This window comes from Stegostoma tigrinum, chromosome 7 (genome assembly GCF_030684315.1).
Source record: "Stegostoma tigrinum isolate sSteTig4 chromosome 7, sSteTig4.hap1, whole genome shotgun sequence".
Classification (NCBI taxonomy): Eukaryota; Metazoa; Chordata; class Chondrichthyes; order Orectolobiformes; family Stegostomatidae; genus Stegostoma; species Stegostoma tigrinum.
Genome location: NC_081360.1, coordinates 101,924,820 through 101,948,469, shown reverse-complemented (window position 1 = coordinate 101,948,469; position 23,650 = coordinate 101,924,820). Strand labels below are relative to the sequence as shown.

The 23,650-nt window shown below is 44.2% G+C and overlaps 1 protein-coding gene across 2 annotated transcripts in view; it reads right to left on the bottom strand.

Moving 5' to 3' along the window:
• The window catches only part of stk11ip (serine/threonine kinase 11 interacting protein), a 133,759-nt gene that overhangs the window by 100,002 nt on the left and 10,107 nt on the right, over nucleotides 1-23,650 (bottom strand). For both annotated transcript variants that reach the window (XM_048534777.2, XM_048534778.2), the window contains exons 2-6: nucleotides 13,738-13,804; nucleotides 5,991-6,193; nucleotides 5,202-5,276; nucleotides 3,163-3,258; nucleotides 712-819 (exon numbers count right to left, since the gene is read on the bottom strand). In XM_048534777.2, the coding sequence (XP_048390734.2) occupies nucleotides 712-819; nucleotides 3,163-3,258; nucleotides 5,202-5,276; nucleotides 5,991-6,193; nucleotides 13,738-13,801 (546 nt within the window). In that variant the 5' untranslated portion in view covers nucleotides 13,802-13,804. The remainder of the gene's footprint in view (nucleotides 1-711; nucleotides 820-3,162; nucleotides 3,259-5,201; nucleotides 5,277-5,990; nucleotides 6,194-13,737; nucleotides 13,805-23,650) is intronic.

The window sequence follows — 23,650 nt, the reverse complement described above, 5'->3', positions numbered from 1 at the left end:
CAGTTTTTTTTAAAATTCATCTTTCAAGCTCACCTCCTGTATCAGCCTGCCATTAGGGACCTTGTCAAAGGCCTTACTGAAGTCCACGTAGACGACAACATCCACTGCCCTATCTTCGACACTTCCTCAAAAAAAACCCAACCAAGTCAATGAGACACAACCTCTTTTTCTCAGAACCATGTTGCCTCTCGCTAATACGCTGACTTATTTCCAAGTGGCAGTAAATCCTGTCTCAAAGAATCCTCTCCAATAATTTCCCTACCACTGACAGAAGGCTCACTGGCCTGTAATTAGCTGGATTATCCTTGCCAGTCGTCTTAAACAAACAAACCACATTGGCTATTCTCCAATCCTCTGGGAACTCCCATGTAGCCAGTGAGGATACAAAGGTTTCCCTCAAGGCCCCAGCAATTTCCTCCCTTGTCTCTCTCAGTATTCTGGAGTATATCAGTTCAAAACATAAAATTGATTGAAGGTCAGTCAGGAGGGAAAGTTCTAAAGTCTTTATTATCAATTCTAGTCTGAAATTAGCTGACGCCCCACAGAATAAGGGCAGTGTAGGTTTCACAGGTTGGGCAACATCGAGGGCCAAAGGGCCTGTACCGCGCTGTAATGTTCCATGTTCTCTGGGTAGATATGCATCACACAGCTACCTATTAAACAAACAGTGCATTCAGATTCTCCATAGAAAACTCTGAAAAATGGTCTTACCAGTGAGCTGTCCAGGGAGGTGATGAAGTTGTTGCTGAAATTAAGCGTGTGCAAATCAAGCCAGGGGAGAGCAGAGCTCAGGTCCCCACCGCAGACTGAGATAATTTCCTGCATTGGGTAGAGGGGGAGGGGGAAGGAAGGGGGGAGGGGGGGGGCGGGGGGGAGGGAATAGCACAGTTAGCAATGGGCTGATTTACAGGCTGTTCCTCCTTCCTCCAGGTCATCACGGAGCTAAAGGAAATATCCCGTCTCCAAAACCACCACCGCTTGCTGTGTACCCAGACACACTACATCGCCTGACAAGTATGGTGAGAATCAGGATTTAGACCAGGATTTATTGCCGAGCGTTATGACTGCACAACATTGCCATGGGTCTGGAGTCACATGTAGGCCAGACCAGGGTAAAGCTAACAGCTTCCTTCCCTAAAGGACATTAGTGAACCAGATGGGCTTTTCCAGCAATTGACAACGGATTCATGGTCATTGTTAGACTCTTAATTCCAGTCTTTTCTATTGAATTCAAACTCTACCATCTGCAGGGGCAGCATTCAAACCCAGGTCGCCAGAACATGACTGGGATCCCCGGATTAACAATACCACCACTGGGTCACTGCCTTCTTATATCTGTTTGAGGGATTATGGGAGGCATAAAGATTCTCTTGATCTATTCTGTTTATCCCCCCCGACAGCGGGTAGTATTTAAGTTTGAATTAATGATTAAAAACTGCAACATGGTTACAAGGAGATCAAAGTTGGGGCCTAAAATATTCGGGGATATGTAACTTCTCAAAAAGACAGGCAAGGCCAGAGGGCACAGGTTTAAGGTGATGAGTAAGTGGGAGAATTTCTTTTTACCCACAGGGTGGTAGATATATGGAATGTGCTGCCTGACAGGGTGGAGGAGGTAGGTGCTCTCACAATATTTAAGCACCTGGATCAACACTTAAAATGCCAGGGCACAGCTGGCTGTGGACCAAGTACAGGTAGATGGGATTAGTGCAGTTAGATGTTTGTGGGTCAGCACGGACTTGATGAACTAAAGGGCCTGTTTCTACGCTGTATGGCTCCGTCAGCCCAGTCATGAAGCCAGACCCTCTGTTTGATTAGATTATTGTATTCCTGAATGCTGTCTACATTCTTTACAGTAAGGTCTAATATTTTCCCAATAACAAGCTAACTGGCCTGTAGTTACCTATACTTTTCTCTCCTTCCCTTTTTAAGTAAAGGTGTTACATTGGGAGAGTTCCAATCCTCTGGGACTTGTCTACAGGTTTTCCTAGACATTATTTTAGGACACTGTTCCAAATACAATCAATGAACCCTTCCTTATCAAGGCTCACGAGGAAGCCTACAGACCACTTCCACTGATAGGATATTCCACCAATTATTGCTTACCTTCACACATTGGATTCTACACCATCCAATCGATGATGTTAGTTTGCTATTGTACTTACTCTAAATAACACTACACACACTATCCTTTCTTTCTTGAACAAAAACAGAAGTTGCTGGAAAAGCTCAGCAGGTCCAGTAGCATCTGAGAAGAAAAATCAGTTAACGTTTCGGGTCTGATGACCCTTCCTCAGAACTTCTTACCTGTCTTTTTGACAAGTCACATCCCTGGAATATTTAGGTCCCAGCTTTGATTTCCTTGTAACCATGCTGCTGTAATGGTTGCAGTTTTCAGTCACTTATTGGAATTTAAACTCTACCAGCTGTCATAAACTCAGTCATATGGCACAGAAACAGACCCTTCAGACCGACCAGTCCATGCTGAACATAATCCCAAACCAAACTGGTCCCGACCCTTCCAAACCTTTCTTATTCACATATGTACCTCTGTCTTTTAAATGCTGTAGCTGTACCCACATCCATCATTTCCTCTGGCAGTTCATTTCACACACAAACCAAGCTGTGTTTAAAAAAAGTTCCCTCTTGCGTCTTTTTCAAATTTCTCTCCTCTCACCTTAAAAATATGGGCCCTACTCTTGAAATCTTCCATCCCCACGGAAATACTGTGCTCCAGAACAGTAGCTTGGCCCTCTGGATTGTTAGTCTAGAGATGTTAGCACTGTATCACCATCTGTCCTTAAAAATATTTCAGTGGATAGTTCTTCGACAATAATTTCAGTGTGAAAACAGCACTTGTTGATGCTGGGAGGTGGGCGTGTTTGTGTGTGTATGTTGTGGGGGAGGAGCGGGGTGAAAATTCAGTTCTGTGGGGTGTCGCTTACAGTGCTACTTCTGTTGTTTGCAAGGTGTGGCTGAGGGCAAACTGATTGCCCAATCCTTGCACTGCAAAAACAAAGTCACTAACCAGCGAGCGGATGGGAAAGGTGCAATACAAATGCAAGCCCCTTGCTTCCCTAAAATAATCAGAAGTGGTCCATTTTGGACAGCTGATGGGCCCACCCTCACTCTTCTTGTGTCTGATAGAGGACGTAGACTCACCTCAATTGTGTTGATGCAGCTTGAACAGACAAGGATCTCGAGTCGTGTGTAGACAGACCGGAGCCCTTCCAAACAGTGAGGAGGTACCCGCTTCAACTGGAAGACAACAGTGGACTGAGCTTAGGGCTTTATCATGCAATCCAGAGAAACACAATATTCTATTACATCGGCTCATCAGAGGTTTAGATCTGATCAATATTGTCTTTGCAGCACACCATACCCATTGACAATACTACATCCAAACAACGTGTCTCACAAAAACCAAAAGAACTGCAGATGCTGTAAATCAGGAACAAAAACAGAAGTTGTTGGAAAAGCTCAGCAGACCTGTGAAGAAAATAGAGTTAACATTTTGGGTTTGGTGACTCCTCAGTTCTACTTTTCCAGCAACTTCTGTGTTTGTTTGTGAATGCGTCTCACAAGCTTGGAATAAAGTGACCTAATCTACCAGAATGTGGAACTTTTGTCTGCTCCCTTTATTTAAACTTGGTGTAAGCCCTGATCCTATTGCAGGTCTGTGGTCACTGACCAAGATTGGATTCCTGGCTGAGTAACATTGTTACTTTAAATTAGTCACCTTCCTTTTCAAAACTCTCCCTATCACTGCAATCTCCAACAACCACACAACTGAGTGCCATCTGAGCTCCGTTAATTCCAACCTCCTGCACATCCCGGATTTTAATCACTGGAGCAGCCTGACTTTCATTTCCCTGGGCCGCAAGTTCTGGTCTCCCTGCTATAGGAAGGATATTATTAAGCTGGAGAAGGCTCAGGAGAGATTCACCAGGGTGTTGTCATGTCTGGAGGACTGGCATTATAAGGAGGGGTTGGATAGGCTGGGACTTATTTTCACTGGAGTGTAGGAGGTTGACGGTTGACCTTATAGTGGTTTAATAAAATCATGAGGGGCACAGCTACGTTAGGTGTCTTTTTCTTGTTTGGGTGATTTCAAGACTTGGAGCATATTGGAGGAGAAAGATTTAAAAGAACATGAGGAGCAATCTTTTTTGCACAGAGTGCTTAGTGCATTGAATGAGCTTTCGGAAGACGTTGTGGATGCAAGTACAGTTACAATGTTCGAAAGACATGTGGATAAACACATGAACAAGAAATGGTTGGAAGGATATGGGCCAAGCACAGGCAGATGGGACTAGTTTAGTTTGGGATTATAGGCAGCATGGACTGGTTGGGCCAAAGGGTCTGTTTCCATACTGAATGACTCAGTGACTCTGGAATTCCCTCGCTGCACCTCTCCACCTCACTCTCTTCATTCAAAACAGTCCTTAAAAATTAACTAAATAAAAACCAAAACAAGTGCATATGCTGTAAATCAGTAACAAAAACCGTGTGGAGTTTGCACATTCTCCCAGTGTCAGCATGGGTTTCCTCCGGGTGCTCCGGTTTCCTCCCACAGTCCAGAGATGTGAAGGCTAGGTGGATTGGCCATGCTAAATTGCCCGTAGTGTTCAGGGATGTGTGGGTTATAGGGGGGTGGGTTATAGGGGGATGGGTCAGGGTGGGATGCTTCAAGGGGTGGTGTGGACTCGTTGAGCTGAATGGCCTGTTTTCACACTGTAGGGGATCTAATCTAAATATACAGAAGTTGCCAGAAAGGTTCAGCAGGTCTGGCAGCATCTGTGTAGAAAAAAAAGTCAGTTAACATTTTGGGGCCGCTGATGCTTAATGCTTTGACCAAGCTTTTGGTCATCTGACCTAATGTGTAAGTGGGTGCCGCACTCTGTCTTATGATTCATCTTGGCGTGTTTAATCACTTTAAATCCATGAGCTACTACCCACACAGGGTCAGATCTCAGATTAGAGACAGCCAGATAGTGAGACACGGGAAATCTGACGACATTTAAAAAGCACCTTTAATGTCAAGTTGTTGTTATGTGTTGAAGTGTATTGCAGCTGAACAGAGTCTCATCCACAGGAAGGAAGAAGCTGAGGTCAAACGATTCCAGCTGTCTGCTACAGACAGACAACAGAGCTACCCAACCAGTGACCCTGATTGGAAGGAAATGGCACATTATACATACCTCTAAAAATCTGAGAGATTTAAAAGCCATGATCTTCACGGATGTCTGGAGTTTGGGACCTGGGGGATGTACCAACTGGAAGAAAAGAGATAGTACTTTACAGAGATTCAGAACGAGAAGGAAGGAAGATGCACAGATAACCAATCCCTAAACATAGACTCACTGGTCTCCCCTCTCCCTCAAAACAAACATGTACAGATATTCTCCCTGAGCTCCAACCTTCGGTGCATGTGTGCGCATATCCACATGCTTTTCCTCTCCCCCCACCCACGCCAAACACACGGGGCAAAGACATCCAATAATCCCAAAAGAAAGACTTGATAAAACTGTATTGTTCCACAAACACAGGCACAAAAGATTTTTATTCTGTTCCATTCATAGAACTAATCGCAATGAGAAAGAGATACTACAATTTCACTTGCTTTGCATCTTAACGCCAGCTGATACCTGGATTGCATTCTAGACTGGATAACTCGAGAGCAGAGACCCAGATATTGGGAAAGACAGATTTCTGACATCAGGATTCTAAAACACAACAAGCGTTAGATACTCTATATCTAAACCTGTACTATCTCCGCTGGCAAATGTTTAGTGGGGACGTTGTAGAGGAGCCTGAATGTCTAGAAGAAAACAAATATGCATTACAAAAGCACCTGCACCAACTCTACGAATATCAAAGACGCTCTCTAGTGTGAAGAAAACATGATCAATGATATTATCAATGGAAATTCAAGGCACATTCTTAAAAGCCAAGACCATACAAAAAATAACGTGTAAAGTTTCACCAACCTTCAACGAGACGGTTTTCTGTAGAACATCGAAAAGAAACTGCACCTCAAGGACAGAGGCAGTATCAGAAGGGTGGGAGGGCAGTGCGATGAACCCATGCTGGTACTTGCGTGGCAGGAGGTGCTGCTCAAAGAGATTGTGGAGGAGCTGGAGGCCAGCAGTTAACAGCGACAGAGTACTTGTCCCATTCAGTACAGAGTCACCTGGACAAAGGGCACCAGAGATACATTCACATATGTAACAAAGACACCCATAAGTGTGACACCCTCATGAATCAAGACAGGGACCCCCTGTTTCCTGAGAGGAGCATACTGCTGCATCAGGAGGACTGGACAAAGGTTCCTGTTCTTTAATCCAAGGAGGAATGAAATAGAAACCAAAGCTGGCCATTTGGGCTTTGAGCTCCCTTCACCAACCAGCAAAATTCAGTTCTCTTCTAGAACAACTATCTTCCCATGCTAATCATGCATTCATAATTTCCTCAATTCTAAAAGATCTGTTAATCTAAGGTTTATGAATATACTCAATAATTGAGCCCTCACTGTACTCTGGGATGGAGATTTCTAAATTTCCTCAACTTTCAGTGATGAAAGATTTAATCTCTATCTTAACTGGTTGACATCTTATCCTGAAACAACACTTCCTGGTTCTGGCAACTGCACTCCTGCTCATTTTTGGAGCATTATATTTACAATAATTGCTGAAAACACCAGAGGAGACATGAGAAAATGTTTTTAAACATAATCACTCAGTTACAATCTGGAACATTCTGCTCAAGGAAGGAAGCAGGTGTAATAATTACTTTGAAGCTAGGGGTAGGATGTTCTTTGGTGTGGACTTGGGCTGAATGGCCTGTTTCCACACTGTAGGGATTCTATGATAGCACAGGGAGTGGAACTAATTGGAGATCTTGCTCAGAGGCAACACAAGCATAATAGGCTGAACATCCTTCTGGTGCATTGTATTGGTTTATGATTCAAGGTTAGTCGTGGCTCTGTTGGTAGCACTCACTTCTCAAAGTCAGAGAGCTATCCACTCAAGCCTGCTCCAGAAACTTGCTAACACAAACCGAGCTGACTTCCCAGCACAGTACTGAGGGCCTGCTGCATTGTCAAAGGGTGCTGCCTTTTTGATAGGATACTCAACCAAAGCCCTGTCTCCCAAGTGGAAGAAAATGTCAAACAGGAGCTTTAGTTTTCTAAAGTAAAAGCAAAGTACAGCCAATGCTCGAAATCTGACATGAAACAAAGTGTTGGAGAGTCTGGCAGTGTTTGTGGAGAGAGAAACAGAGTCAATGCTTCCAGTCCAATGATTATTCTTCAGAACTGAGCCTTATTTTCCAATGTCCTGCATCAATGCCCATCCCTTAAACAGCATCACTAAAGCAAAACAATCTAGTTACAGAGTCATACAGCATGTAAACAGACCCTTCAGTCTAACCAGTCTATGTCAAATATAATCCCAAACTAAACGAGTCTCACCTGCCTCCTCCTGGCCCATATCCCTTCTAACCTTTCCTGTTCGTATATCCATCCAAGTGTCCTTTAAATGTTGTAATTGTACCCACATCCACCACTTCATCAGGAAGTTCATTCCACACACGAACCATCCTCTGTGTAAACAATTTGCCTCATGTCTTTTTTAAATCTCTCTCCTATCACCTTAAAAATGTACCCACTGGTCTTCAAACTCCCTATCTTAGGGAAAAGACAACTGCTATCAACATGATCCCGGGAATGGTAGGTTTAACGTATGATGAACGGCTAAGGATCCTGGGATTGTACTCAGAGTTTAGAAGGTTGAGGGGAGATCTAATAGAAACTTACAAGATAATGTATGGCTTAGAAGGGGTGGACACTGGGAAGTTGTTTCCGTTAGGCGGGGAAATGAGGACCCGTGGGCACACCCTTAAAATTAGAGGGGGTAAATTTAAAACTGAAATGAGGAGACATTTCTTCAGCCAGAGAGTGGTGGGCTTGTGGAATTCATTGCCAAGGAGTGCACTGGAGGCCGGGACTTTGGATGCCTTCAAGGCAGAGATCGATGAATTCTTGATCTCACAAGGAATCAAGGGCTACGGGGAAAGTGCAGGGAAGTGGAGTTGAAATGCCCATCAGCCATGATTTAAATGGCAGAGTGGACTCGATAGGCCGAATGGTCTTACTTCCACTTCTATGTCTTATGGTCTTATCTCTACCTCATTTTATAAACTTCTATCAGATCACTTCTCAACCGTCTACACTCCAGTGAAAGAAGTCCCAGCCTATCCAGCCTTTCCTTATGACTCAAACCTTCCAAACCCAGCAACATCCTGGTAAATGCCTTCTGAACCTTCTCCTGCTTTATAATATCCTTCCTATAACTGAGCTGGACACAGTGCTCCAGAAGAGGCCTCACCAATGTCCTGTACGACCTCAACATAATGTCTCAACTCTCATCCTCAAAGGACTCAATGAAGAGAAGTGTGCCAAAAGTCTTTTTAATCATCTTGTCTATATGTGATGCAAACTTTATAGATTTATGTACCTGAACGCTGAGGTCCCTACATTCTCTAACACTACCCAAGGCCCTACCATAAGCTGTATAAGCCCTACACTTGTTTGTTATACCAAAAACACAATACCTTCCATTTATCCAGAGTGAACTCCATCTGCCCATTTTTCAGCTCTTTGACCCATTTGATCAAGATTCCTTTGTAATCTTAGAAAACCTGCTTCACTGTCTACACGCCACCAACCATACCTTCTTTTTTATAATCCAAATCATTGTTGCTTGTAAGAACGTGCTGAGAGAAAGATGGCTGTGCTTCCAATGCTGCAATAGTGACCACATTTGAAAAGCATTTAATTGGCTATTAATTGAATCCTGAAGCAGTGCACAGCCTTACATAAATGTAAGTCTGACTTCTAGTAATCGAGATTCAATCTTCTCCATTGAAGTTGTTAATACCATTCTTGAAGGAACTCATGGACTCGTGAACAAAAACAAACACACTAACATTTTTGTAGTAACTTATACAATTTCAGGCTGCAGGGAGACAGTATCATTTTATTTTCAACTGTAGACTAAGATGGAAAAAGGACTATTTTAAACTCATAGGAGTGGAATTACAGCACTATTAAAAACCAGTTATTAAAACCATGTGATTGGTGTTTAACATTGCTACTTTATGAAAACAATGGGGGATATTTTGTTTTAACATATCTCGAATCAACCTGTTTAGAGGTGTTATCACACACCTCTGGGCCAGAGGTAGGGAAGATATTCACAGATGGCCCAGCACCTGGCTGTGTGTGGAGAACGTGGTTTGGCCAACGTTAGGTAGCAGATTGGTTTGGGCAGTCGTGATGTCAAAGGTCATCAGTCCAACAATTCCCTAATTAGTTCCAGGATAGTTGAACAGCTTGTATAATGTGTGAAGCTGGATGAACACAGCAGGCCAAGCAGCATCTCAGGAGCACAAAAGCTGACGTTTCGGGCCTAGACCCTTCAGAGAGGGGGATGGGGTGAGGGTTCTGGAATAAATAGGGAGAGAGGGGGAGGCGGACCGAAGATGGAGAGAAAAGAAGATAGGTGGAGAGGAGAGTATAGGTCAGGAGGTAGGGAGGGGATAGGTCAGTCCAGGGAAGACGGACAGGTCAAGGAGGTGGGATGAGGTTAGTAGGAAGGAAATGGAGATGCGGTTTGGGGTGGGAGGAAGGGATGGGTAAGAGGAAGAACAGGTTAGGGAGGAAGAGACAGGCTGGGCTGGTTTTGGGATGCTGGGATGTCTCTGCCTCCCTAACCTGTTCTTCCTCTCACCCATCCCTTCCTCCCACCTCAAGCCACACTTCCATTTCCTACCTACTAACCTCATCCCACCTCCTTGACCTGTCCGTCTTCCCTGGATTGACCTATCCCCTCCCTACCTCCCCACCTATCTTCTTTTCTCTCCATGTTCGGTCCACCTCCCCCTCTCTCCCTATTTATTCCAGAACCCTCACCCCATCCCCCTCTCTGATGAAGGGTCTAGGCCCGAAACGTCAGCTTTTGTGCTCCTGAGATGCTGCTTGGCCTGCTGTGGTCATCCAGCTTCACACTTTATTATCTTGGCTTCTCCAGCATCTGCAGTTCCCATTGTCTCTGAACAGCTTGTATGATTCGTTGAGAATCCTTTCAACTCAGAGGGCAGGTGGTGCATCTTGCACTCTCGCTCCCTGTGATAAAAATACCTGAAGCAAGTCAGGTATTTCCTCCCACCAGTTGTTGTGAGCTGCTGCCTTTAACCAGTAACTAAGAAATTTGAAGTCAGTGTATCAATTGCCCCACTCCTCTTGCAAAAAGCCCGAAAGAACCTAGAGAAAGAAAGCAGATTGAAGAACAGAACGTCTTGGCAAGAAAGAAAGAGCATTTCAATGAGCCCCGTGGACCAGTGCTATTGAGTTGGGTCCTCATTTTTTTTAAACCTCCTTCATCCATAAAATGATTTTTTTTGTATGTATATAAGGAATTTAGAAAAGGGTTACGGTTTTAACTAGTAAAGCTATATGCTGATAGTCCTGTTTACTTATGATTAGAATTTACTTATTTGCAAACAAGAGCCACTGGTGATAAGTGTAGGAACCCGATCAGCAAGTTTCCTGTAAATTTGATTCCAAAAGACAGGTAAATCAGGACTGTGCGCGCTTTGATTAAATCAACTTTTATGATGTTCCTGGTAACAGCGGGTCTCGGGAATCAAAGCTTTTTTCCAAATGGGTCATAACAGCTGGCTCAAAGACATCATGCAGCCAGTAAAGGCTTTTGGAGGTGGAGACATTACTGTAATGGATAAAATATAGATCAACCATAACCAGTGCAGGATTCCCAGATTACAAACAGCTTTTCCCATACACCAAATGTCATCCTTACCTCCGTTATCAATTAAGGAGGAACTTGGGCACTGAGACATATGATGTTTCAAAAGAAGAATGCAGAATATTTAAGGAATTGGAAGATGACCTTTAAACCCAACAGGTTTTCTGAGAGAGCAATTCCCACCTACCTAACATCTTGCTAAGGTCCTTTTCTCCAGGAAATGTATTAATTATCTGCTGCAAACCTGGTAACATAAGTAAAAGAAAAACACTGCAGATGCTGGAACTCTCCCAGCATTTCCTGTGTTTGTAACATCACACAATTTCATTATCCTGAGTCAAAAAGAAATTTGTCTCATTTGCTTTTAATCTTTTAGTTTCTAAACACTAATGCCTCCAGGACTTCAGCCTGTATCTATAATTTGCACAAATTCAGTACATCTGGTACCTCCCACAAAATGAAACCTTCAGTCATAGCCCCCAAGCTTGAAGGCTCATTTACTTGTTATCAGAGCAGCCTCGAATTAAAACAAACATCCTGACACAGAACAGGAGGCCATTCAGCCCATTCATCTTATTGTATTAGATAACAATTTATCTTTGGCTCAACACAAATACTTCAGGGCATATCCCTTGACTGTCTTAACTAAAAATCTATCAACGTAATTCTTAATTTCAGTGAGGGGTAGTGGTGGGTAGAAAGTATGGATTCACTACCCTGTGTGAGAGGACGTGTTCATAGGAACATAGGAATTATGAATGGCAGTAGGAAATTCATTCCTTTCAGCCCACTCCGACATTTAACATGATCATGGCTGATCTTATCCTAGTATCAACTCCACTGTCCTTCCTGCTCCCCATCCCAATTTTCTGAAGCATGGTCTAGGCCCAAAATGTCAGCTTTCCTGCTCGTCTGATGCTCCTTGGCCTGCAGTGTTCATCCAGCTCTACAACTCGTTACCCCCTCACCCTTTATCCTCTTTTCATCAACCATACCTGTATCTTTCACAAATCTGTTAGCTAATCCTGCTTGCACTGCACTCTGGGGCAGTGATTCCAGATTCAGAAGTAGTTTCTCATCTCTGCCAAGAACCTACTTCCTCTCACTCTACATCCATGACCTCTTATTTGAGACTGTCCCACAAGGGGGAACACCTGTTCCACGTCCAACCTACCAATCTCCTTTAGTATTTTATGTACATCAATCAGGTCTCCCCTCATTCTTCTGAACTCCATTGTGTACAATCCCAAGCTATTCAATCACTTCTCACACAACAGTCCTTTCATCTCCAAAATCAGCCTGTTCAGAGTCATTTAGATATGCAGCACAGAAACAGACCCTTTGGTCCAACATATCCAAGCCAACCAGACTCCCCAGGAGCTTACCATCAAGTATACAAGTCTTTCCCTGACTTGCCTTTCCAAAACGCAGCACCTCACATTTATTTAAATTTAATGCCACCTGCCACTCCTCAGCCTGGTAAACCTCCTCTGAACTGCCTCCAGTGCCACTGCATCCTTCCTCAAGTAAGGAGACCAAAAACTGGACAAAATACACCAGGTATGGGCTCACCAACATTTTATATAGGGGGAGGCAACAGCTTACTGGCACGATCATTACTCCATTAATCCAGAGACCCAGGGAATCTTCTGAGGACCTGGGATCAAATCCTGCCTTGGTGGAATTTGAAATTCAATAAAAATCTGGAATTAGGGAACTTATGATGACCACAAAACAACTGTCAAAAGAAACCCATCTGGTTCACTGTCGTTTCGGGAAGGAAACTGCTGTCCTCCTCTCTGATGAGGGCATCTAGGCCCGAAACATCAGCTTTGGTGCTCCTAAGATGCTGCTTGGCCTGCTGTGTTCATCCAGCTCCACACTTCGTTATCCTGGATTCTCCAGCATCTGCAGTTCCCATTATCTGCTGTCCTACATCTGAATCCAGGCCCATAGTGACATAGTGGCTCTTAACTGTCCTCTAGTTAAGGATGGGCAACAAATGCTGGCCTAGCCAATGCCCAGGTCACGAATGATTTAAAAAAAAAGTATCAACATCTCTTTACTTTCATAATCTAGACTTTTTGCAATAAATGCCAGGGTTTCATTTGCCTTTCTCCTCATATGCAACATCGCCATACCCACTTTCTGTGATTAATCCCCAAGGAAACCCAGATCCCTCTGTACTGACGTACTTTGAATCTGCTTTCTATTTAAATTATTTTTCCTTTTCCTTTTCCGGCCAAAACGGAGAACCTTACACTGATCTACATTAAACTCCATCTGCCAGATTCTGGCCCATTCTTCTGGTTTATCAATATCTGTGAACTCTCTCATGACGGGCTGCTTTCCCTCCTAGTTTCGTATCACATGTGAATTTTGCTCCGTTACACTGTCCTCACTTGCAGATCATTCATACAGATTGTAAATAGTTGACGCCTGAGAACTGAACCCTGCAGCACCTGACTACTTACAGTTCGTCATTCAGAGAAGGACTCATTTATCCCAACCCTCTGTTTTCTGTCAGCCAACCAATCCTCTATATAAGCCAACACTCTACAATTAACACCCTGGGATATAACCTACTAGATCAGTCTTTTATGTGGCACCTTGTCAAATGCCTTCTGGACATCTAGATATATCACATCCACCGGATCTCCTTATCTACCTTGCTGGTTACATCCTCAAAGAGCTCTAGCAAGTTTGTCAAGCATGACTTGCTCTTCATGAAACTACACTGACACTGGTGAACTGATCTGTGTCTTTTTAGGTGCTCACTTACCTACCTTATATCAAGTGTTGCCTGATTTCACTCCTAAATGCCTAGTTGTATTTTAAAGGTGATGCCACCTCATCCCACACCGTTTCCCCTGTCCCTCACCAGAGGAAGGAGTTTTTCCATTTGACTTACCGTGGCTTCGCAGCAGCTTGGCCAAACATCGTACAAACTCATCCTCCTGCACTCTGTTTGCCATTGTCTAGGATGCAAAGATTACTCAAGGTTAGAATGTAAACATTTTCGCTGGTGAATGCATAAAAACAGTTGTTCCAAAAATTCAGGTCACCTATCACAGAAAGAGTGAGACTACACCAGAGGGGACAGAGGAGATTTATGATGTTGGGGAAATTGTAAGATTGAGGGATGATTGGATAGTCTGGGGGTGTTCTTCCTGCATTTATCTTTACAGTGCTGTTAGAATTTTATAGGTTTCTATCATTCCCTCCCCTCTACCGGTACCCCCCCTCCCCCCGCCCCCAACACCCACCCCATTCTTCTAGACAACAGTCTCTTTTCCTGCATTGGTCCAGCCATCCCATGAATCATTACATTATAAGTTACAGGAGCAGAATTAGGCCATTCAACCCATCAGGTCTGCTCTGCCATTCGATCACAGCAGAAATCTTTCTCAACCCCATTCTCTTGCCTTCTCCCTGTAATTTTTGATTCCCTTACTTCTCAAGAACCTGTCTGTCTTAGATACAAATAATGACTTGGCCTTCACTGCCCTTTGTGGCAATGAGTTAAACACCTTTGGGACGAAAGAATCCCGCCTGTTTCAGTTCTAAAGGGATCCCTTCAGGTCCTAGTCTCCCCTACTAGTGGAGCCAATTTCTCTCACTCTATCCAGTGTCTCAGTATTCTCTAAGTTTCAATCAGATCTTCCCTCATTGCTCTAAACTCCAAAGGGCACTGATCCCCAACCAGTCCTCATATGACAAACCCTTCAACCTCAGGATCATTCTTGTAAAACTCTTCTGGAAGCCCTCCAACGCCAGCACATCTTCCCTTAGATACGAGACCCAAAACAGCTCAATATTCCAAATGCAGTCTGACCTGAGCCTTATACAGCAATACATTCCTGTTCTTGTATTCCACCTCTCTCAAAATAAATGCTAGCATTGTATTTGCCTTCCTAACTACCAAATGAATATACATGTTAACCTGAAGAGAATCCTGAGCTAGGACTCCCAAGTCCCTTCGTACTTCAGATTTTCAAAGTCTTTCCCCTCTATGATTACACCTCTAATCTTCCTACCAAACTGCATAACTTCACTCTCTCCCACACAGTATTTCATCTGCCACTTCTTTGCCACTCTCCTAGCATGCCCAAGTCCTTCTGCAGCCTCAGCCACTTCGTCGTCCCCTTCCCCAACACTACCTGCCCCCCCACCCATCTTTGCTTCTTCTGTAAACTAAGCAACAAAGCCCCCAGTTCCTCCATCAAGATCGTTAATATGTGACATTAACGGTTGTAGTCCCAAACCTAACCCATGTGGGCATACTGGACACTGGCTGCCATCCTGAAAAGAAAATCTCAATCTCTACTGCCTACCCTGTACCAGTCAACCAATCCTCTATCCATGCCAGTACCTTGCCCCTAACAACATGGGGTCTTTTCTTATGCAGCACCTTATCAAAGTCCTTCTGGAAATCCAAACAGATCACATTCATTGGGTCTGTGATAATGGGAACTGCAGATGCTGGAGAATCCAAGATAATAAAATGTGAGGCTGGATGCACACAGCAGGCCCAGCAGCATCTCAGGAGCACAAAAGCTGACGTTTCGGGCCTAGAAGGGTCTAGGCCCAGAACGTCAGCTTTTGTGCTCCTGAGATGCTGCTGGGCCTGCTGTGTTCATCCAGCCTCACATTTTATTATCTCACATTCATTGGCTCTCATTTGTCTAACTTGCTCATAACCACCTCAAAAGAATTCTAACAGGCATGATCTCCCTTGATGAAGCCATGTTGATTCAGCCCTATTTGACCATGTCCAAGTCCTCCACAACCTTACCCTTAAATGAAATCTCATCCATGACCAAGATCAGGCTAACTAGCCAACAAATTTCCTGTCTTCTGCCTGATTGCTTTCATAAATGTTACGTTAGCAATTTTCTAGTCATCTGGGACTCTCCCTGATTCTAATAATTCCGCAGCTATCTCCTTCAGAACTTGGTGTAGTGCATCCAGTCAATAGACAATATAGGTGCAGGAGTAGGCCATTCAGCCCTTCGAGCCAGCACCACCATTATGATCATGGCTGATCATCCACAATCAGCATCCTGTTCCTGCCTTATCCCCATAGCCCTTGATTCCACTATCTTTAAGAGCTCTATCTCTTTCTTGAAACTATCCAGAGACTTGGCCTCCACTGCCTTCTGGGGCAGAGCATTCCATTATATCCAGGTGATTCATATTCCTTCAAACCTAACCTACACATCTTTGGACTATGGGAGCCACGCAGACATGGGGTGAACATGCAAAACTCCACACAGACCGTTGCCCGAGGCTGGCTTCAAACTCAGGTCCCTGGTGCTGAGGGGCAGCAGTGCTAACCAGTGAGCCACCATGCCACTCAAATTCTTCAGATTCAGTTCTCTATACATGTCTGTACCCTATCCACAATTGCATACACTAATTTTACACATCAATCTCTTCTGTGGGACCTTATCGAAAGCCTTCTGAAAGTCCAAGCAAACCACATCCACTGCGCCCCACCCTCATTAACTCTATTTGTGATATCCTTAAAATTCCAGTAGATTTCTCAAGCATTATTCCCTTTTCATAAATCCATGCTGACAATAATCAAGCATGTCACTGTTTTCCAAGTGCTCCGTGATCAAATCTTTTACAGGATTTTCCCTACGACTGATGTCGTTTAACCTGCCTGTAATTCCTTGTTTTCTCTTTATCTCCCTTTTCTAAATAGTGGGGTTACATCAGCAATAATGTAACAACAATCGAGGAATGGAGGTTAAGTGTTCACTTCTGTGGCTCCACGCATCATACTTCAGTCAAGTCAGAATGCTTGGACTCGAGGATCAAAACCTGGGGTGCTTTCTGTTTTTAAATGGAGACCCTTAACACCATTATAACAAACAGCAGGAATGCAGTCTTTAGTCTGGTCTTTAATCAAAACCAAGTTCACTGGCAACACGCTGTTGCAGGCCGGATCTCAAACAATGATGAAACGGAATAGAAGGAAGTGATGGAGTGCTTGGTGGCATGGTGTAAAGATTGCGAATTCTCCTACAACATCAGATCATTGACTTCAGGAAGCAAGGATGACGACACACCCCTGTCTACGTCAATGGAGTGAGGGGATCGAAAGCATCAAATTTCTAGGAGTGACAATAACCAATCTGTCCTGGTCCAGCCAAATGGAAGCAACAGCTAAGAAAGCACACCAACACGTCTACTTCCTCAGTAGGCTAAGGAAAGTAATCATTTCTATAAAGACTCAATTTTTAATTGATTCACCTTAGAAAGCAATCTGGATGCATCACAGCTTGGCATGACAACTGCTGTCCCCAGGACCGTAAGAATCTGTAGAGTTGTGGACTCAGCCCAGTCCACCATGGAAGTCAATCCTCCATCCATTCACTCCTCTACACTTCCCATTGCCTCAGGAAGGCAGAGCCCTCCTACTCTTGCTATAATCTCTGCCGATCTCGTCAGGCAAAAGAAACACAAGCTTAAACATACGTAGCTATAGATGCAAGAACAGCTTTCTCCCCGCCATTATTAGACCTCTCAAATTTTAAACCTAATGTTGAGCTCACTCTTTGTGCACCTTCTCTGCGACCATAACATTGTATTCTTTGCTCTGTTCTATTACCCTTATGCATTTTGTATGGTATGATCTGCCTGTACTGCACGCAAATCAAAACTTTTCACTCTACCTAGGTAAATATGACAACAATAAATCAAATGAACCTTCCAAAGCTTTCGTCATCCTGATTTGGAATTATCTTGCCACTCCTTCACTGTCACTGGGTCCAACTCCTTCTCCAACACTACTGTGGCTGTTCCTACATGCCAAAGACTCTAACTGCTCAAGGAGACAGCTCACCATCTTCTCAAAGGCAAACCCAAGCAGCAATGACCACATCCCATAAAATAATTTTATAAAGCAGATTAACAGTTTTTAAAAGCACGTTATTTTCTACACGCAAATTGGCTGGCTTTTACCATCTTTGCTCTGGACACCTTCCCAGTTGGTCTACTAGACTAGGTGGGATTGAGGTTCACAAGGAAGAGGTATTAGAAATCCTTCAGAAGGTGAAGATAGATAAGTCCCCTGGGCCGGGTGGGATTTATCCTCGGATCCTCTGGGAAGCCAGGGAGGAGATTGCCGAACCTTTGGCATTGATCTTTAACTCATCATTGTCTACAGGAATAGTGCCAGATGACTGGAGGATAGCAAATGTGGTTCCCCTGTTCAAGAAGGGGAGTAGAGACAACCCTGGTAATTATAGACCAGTGAGCCTTACTTCAGTTGTTGGTAAAGTGTTGGAAAAGGTCATAAGGGATAGGATTTATAATCATCTAGAAAAGAATAAATTGATTAGGGATAGTCAGCACGGTTTTGTGAAGGGAAGGTCGTGCCTCACAAACCTTATTGAGTTCTTTGAGAAAGTGACCAAACAGGTAGATGAGAGTAAACCGGTTGATGTGGTGTATATGGATTTCAGCAAGGCGTTCGATAAGGTTCCCCACAGTAGGCTATTGTACAAAATGCAGAGGATTGGGATGGTGGGAGATATAGCAGTTTGGATCGGAAATTGGCTTGCTGAAAGAAGACAGAGGGTGGTAGTTGATGAGAAATGTTCATCCTGGAGACCAGTTACTAGTGGTGTACCACAAGGGTCGGTGTTGGGTCCACTGCTGTTTGTCATTTTTATAAATGACCTGGATGAGGACGTAGAAGGATAGGTTAGTAAATTTGAAGACGACAAGAAGGTCGGTGGAGTTGTGGATAGTGACGAAGGATGCTGTAGGTTGCAGAGAGACATAGATAAGCTGCAGAGCTGGGCTGAGAGGTGGCAAATGGAGTTTAATGCGGACAAGTGTGAGGTGATGCACTTTGGTAGGAGTAACCGGAAGGCAAAGTACAGAGCTAATGGTAAGATTCTCAGTAGTGTAGATGAGCAGAGAGATCTCGGTGTCCACGTACACAGATCCTTGAAAGTTGCCACCCAGGTTGACAGGGCTGTTAAGAAGGCATACAGTGTTTTAGCTTTTATTAGTAGAGGAATCAAGTTCCGGAACCAAGAGGTTATGGTGAAGCTGTACAAAACTCTGGTGCGGCCGCACTTGGAGTATTGCGTACAGTTCTGGTCACCGCATTATGAGGAGGATGTGGAAGCTTTGGAATGGGTGCAGAGTAGATTTACTAGGATGTTGCCTGGTATGGAGGGAAGGTCTTACGAGGAAAGGCTGAGGGACTTGAGGGCGGTGACTTAATTGAAACATATAAAATAATCAGAGGGTTGGATAGGGAGAGCCTTTTTCCTAGGATGATGACGGTGAGCATGAGGGGGCATAGCTTTAAATTGAGGGGTGAAAGATATAGGACAGATGTCAGAGGCAGTTTCTTTACTCAGAGAGTAGTAAGGGAATGGAACGCTTTGCCTGCAACGGTAGTAGATTTGCCAACTTTAGGTACATTTAAGTCGTCATTGGATAAGCATATGGACGTACATGGAATAGTGTAGGTTAGATTCAAAACGCTCACTCTCCATATTGCCAGACCTGCTGAGTTCCTCTAACCCTTTAGGTCTAGGAATGAGCGCAACAAAAACAATCACAAGAATTTTATCAGCACCCACACCAATTTCTTCACATCCTTCCTGAAGTGTCCAGAACTATTCACAATGCCACAGAATGCTAGTTCCGCATCGACTATGATGGTTTGCGATGATGATTTCCTTACTTCTACCTTTTGGAAATGATGATTTCCACCAACACCCCTGGCAGTGCATTCCAGGCTTCTAATACTCTGTAAAAACCTGCCCCCCACACCTCCTTTGAACTTTCCCCTCTCACCTTAAATGCATGCTCCCTAGTTTTAGAAATGTCAACTCTAGGGAAAAGATTCTGACTGTCAACCCTATTTATGCATGTACTAATTTTATAGACTTCATCAAGTCTCCCCTCAACCTCTGCCACTCCAGAGGAAACAACCTGAGTTTTCCTAGTCTCTCCTTACAGCTCATACCCTCTAATCCAGGCAGCATCCTGCTAAACCCCTTTTGCACTCTCTCCAAAGTCTCCACATCCTTCCTGTAATAAGACAGCCCGAACTGAACACAATACCCTAAATGTGGCCTAACCAAAGTCTTATAAAGCTGTATCATCCTGACTGTTGCACTCAATTTCCTGATCAACAAAGACAAGCATGCCATATGCCTTCCTTACCAGCCTATCTACTTACATGGTCACTTTCAAGAAGTTATGAACTTGAACCTCAAGACCCTACTGTACATCAATGCTGTTCAGGGTCCTCCCATTAACTGTATACTTTTCCTTAACATTTGATCTCCCAAAGAGGGACACCACTAGTCAAGGACCTCCAGACAGAAAAACACCCTTCCACCACTACCCCCTGCCTTCTACAGGCAGGCCAATTTTGAATCCACACGGCTAAGTCACTGTGGATCCCATGTATCTCAATCTTCTGGATGAGCCTACCATGAGGGACCTTGCTGAAAGCCTTATTCAAATCCATGCAAACAACATCCACTGCTCTACCCTCATCAATCGCTTTTGTCACATACTCAAAAAAATTCAATCAAGACAGACACGGCCTGGCCCACACAAAGCCATGTTGACTGCCCCTGACTAGGGAACGCTTTTCCAAATGCGTATAAAACCTATCCTTAAGAATTCTCTCCAAATGTTTCCCAATCACCGATGGAAGACTCACCGATCGGTCATTTCCTGGATTATCCCTATTTCCCTCTTGAATAGGGAGGGAACATTAGCTAATCGCCAGTCCTTCAGGCCTCTCCACGGGCTAATGAGGATATAAAGATCTCTGTCAAGCCCCAATCTCCTCCCTTGCTTCTCTCAATAACCTGGGGTAGATACCATTGGGCCCTGGGGACTTATCCAACATAATGCTCTTCAAGAGATCCAACACCCCTTCTTTCTTGATCTCAAAATGCCCGAGCATGTTAGCATGCTCCACACTATTAGGAGCAAAGAGGTCCTTCTGCAGCTGTACAGGGCCCTGGCGACACCGCACCTGGAGTATTGTGCGCAGTTTTGGTCTCCAAATTTGAGGAAGGACATTCTTGGTATTGAGGGAGTGCAGCATAGATTCACGAGGTCAATTCCCGGAATGGCGGGACTATCATTTGTTGAAAGATTGGAGCGACTGGGCTTGTATACACTTGAGTTTAGAAGGATGAGAGGGGATCTGATTGAGGCGTATAAGATTAGTAAGGGATTGGGCATTCTGGAGGCAGGAAGCACGTTTCCGCTGATGGGTGAGTCCAGAACCAGAGGACAGTTTAAAAATAAGGGGCAGGCCATTTAGAACAGAGTTGAGGAAAAACGTCTTCACCCAGAGGGTGGTGGATATATGGAATGCTTTGCCCCACAAGGCAGTGGAGGCGAACTCTCTGGATACTTTCTTGAAAGAGATGGATAGAGCTCTTAAAGACAGTGGAATCAAGGGTTATGGGGATAAGGCAGGAACAGGATACCGATTGTGGATGATCACCCATGATCATAATGAATGGTGGTGCTGGCTCGAAGGGCCGAATGGCCTATTCCTGCACCTATCTTCCATATCCTTTTCCTGGGTGAATACTGATGCGAAGTCCTCACTTATTATCTCACCCACATCCTCTGCCTCCAAGCGCAAGTTCCCTCCTTTATCCTTCAGTGTTTCTACTTTCTCCCTAGTTTTCCTCTTGTTTTTTAATACATGTATAGAATGCCTTGGAGACAGCGTACCAGAGATGATGCAGAGATCTGCAGGATACAGATTAAATATTTCTACAGCAACTGCTGAAACTGGAATACAAGAAATTTAAAAGAAATGCGTGAAAGGATGGCACGATCGATTGTTGTAAAACTCAGTCGGCTTCAGCAACGTCCTATAGGGAAGGAAATCAGCTGTCATTACTCAGTCCAGCCTACACGTGACTCTAGATTCACAGCAATGTGATCAAATCTTTACTGCCCTCAGAAATGCGCCTCGCAAAACCCTCAGTTCAAGGGCAACTAAGTACCAGCAACAAACATTAGCCAACAGCCCTTGAATGGGTAAAGGTGTGTGTTTAACCACCAGTCTGCAGTACACAGAACATGCACTAGAATAAAACTGCACACCAAATCACTTACACCCATATATTGCCTCTAACACAACAAAACGACCAAAGGTATTGATAGAAACACAATCAAAATCAGTTATTCAGATGTTAGATGATGAGCAATAGCTAACTCAAACAAACAGGATTTTAAATAGCAACTTGGGGTCAGAGGGAGAGAAGGAGGGGCAGAGGTTGGGGGGGGGGGAGAGAGAGAGACACTATTTAATTGATTTGCAAGGGAAAGAGTGCAATCTGTGACTCAGGCAGATGAAAGCACAAGGCATCGATGGCAAACCGATTTGAATCGAGGACGCTCAGGAGGACAGAGTTGGGAGGAGATGCTTAACACTGGAGAGTGGGGAAAAGGACAGAGGAGAGAGTTAAGAATTCATTTCACCTCAATACCACCTAACAGGCTGAATTAAACAGAGTTAATGTGGAGGTGGTGACGGCGGGGCAGCAAAGACAGACAAGAATTCACAGCACAGTAACCCAAACCTTGTGCTCCACAACTCTCGGCCACTCCAGCCTACAAAACTCTAAAGAGGTTACAAGCAAACACAAGACAAGAGACACTTACAACTGCACACAGGCTGCCAGAACAGGCTGCTTTGTGAGGTCCAACCTTTTGGCTGGGATACCTCTCGATACTCTCAGTTTCTTCTAGCCAAGCCACTTTCCGGGGCTTTTGAGTGAAGAGAAGCCAGGACAGTTTGAAATAGTGGTTGTACATCTTCACCGGATACATTCTCAGATGTTTTCCCCTGAGGTTTGGTGCGTGCGCATATGCGTGGGGGCAGACTTTGTGCATCTCAACTTAGTGAAGCTGCAGCACTGCCTTATCAGGTGTTAATGGTACCATTGTACATCGCAGAGAAAGGCACCCCCTCCCAGTGATCACTAATACAATTAACCTGCCCAATCAAGGTTCATCCTCACCTCCACAGCTGGTGGAGTGATTGAAACAGAACAAAAAGCAGAGTCATCTTCACATTCCACACTGGGAGCTCAAGGAAGCGCACAGGAATATTTTCTTGTTTACAAATAAAGTGCATCCGGACAAAGACCCCTTGGCCCCTTATCAAAAGTGATCACAGTCCATGTCAGCACAGGACAGTAATCAGCCATTGTTTGCAGATAGGCGAACAGCACATGCCTCACATCATGTGAGCAAGGTAACTCTGCCACAGAAAGCAACGGAGGACAAAATAGTGAACGTCGTCAAGGAGATGATAGATACAGTTATTAGGCTAAAGGGATCAAAGGGTATAGGAACAAAAACAAAGTTGCTGGAAAGGTTCAGCAGGTCTGGCAGCATCTGTGGAGAGAAACCAGAGTTAACATTTTGGGTCAAGTGATCCCTCCCTCAGACATGATTTGAAACAATTAACTGTGATTTCTCTCCACAGATGCTGTCAGACCAGCTAAGCTTTTCCAGCAATTTGTTTTTGTAGCTAGGAAACGGTTGTTTTTTTATGCAGGATATAGGGCGGCGGCTGGGCGGGGGGGACAAGTTGGAAATGATAGGTGGGGATAGAACCCAAAGAGAAAGGAGAACAGCTAGACAGACAAAGAAGTTGATAACGATTAGCCTGGGAGAATGAATGACTATTAATGGCTAACAATGAGTTGTGTGTAATAGTAGATCATGTGTTAACAAGGCCTGGTGAGAGTGGGGGTTGGGGCAAGTACATGGGGAAAGGTGCTTCAAACCTGAAA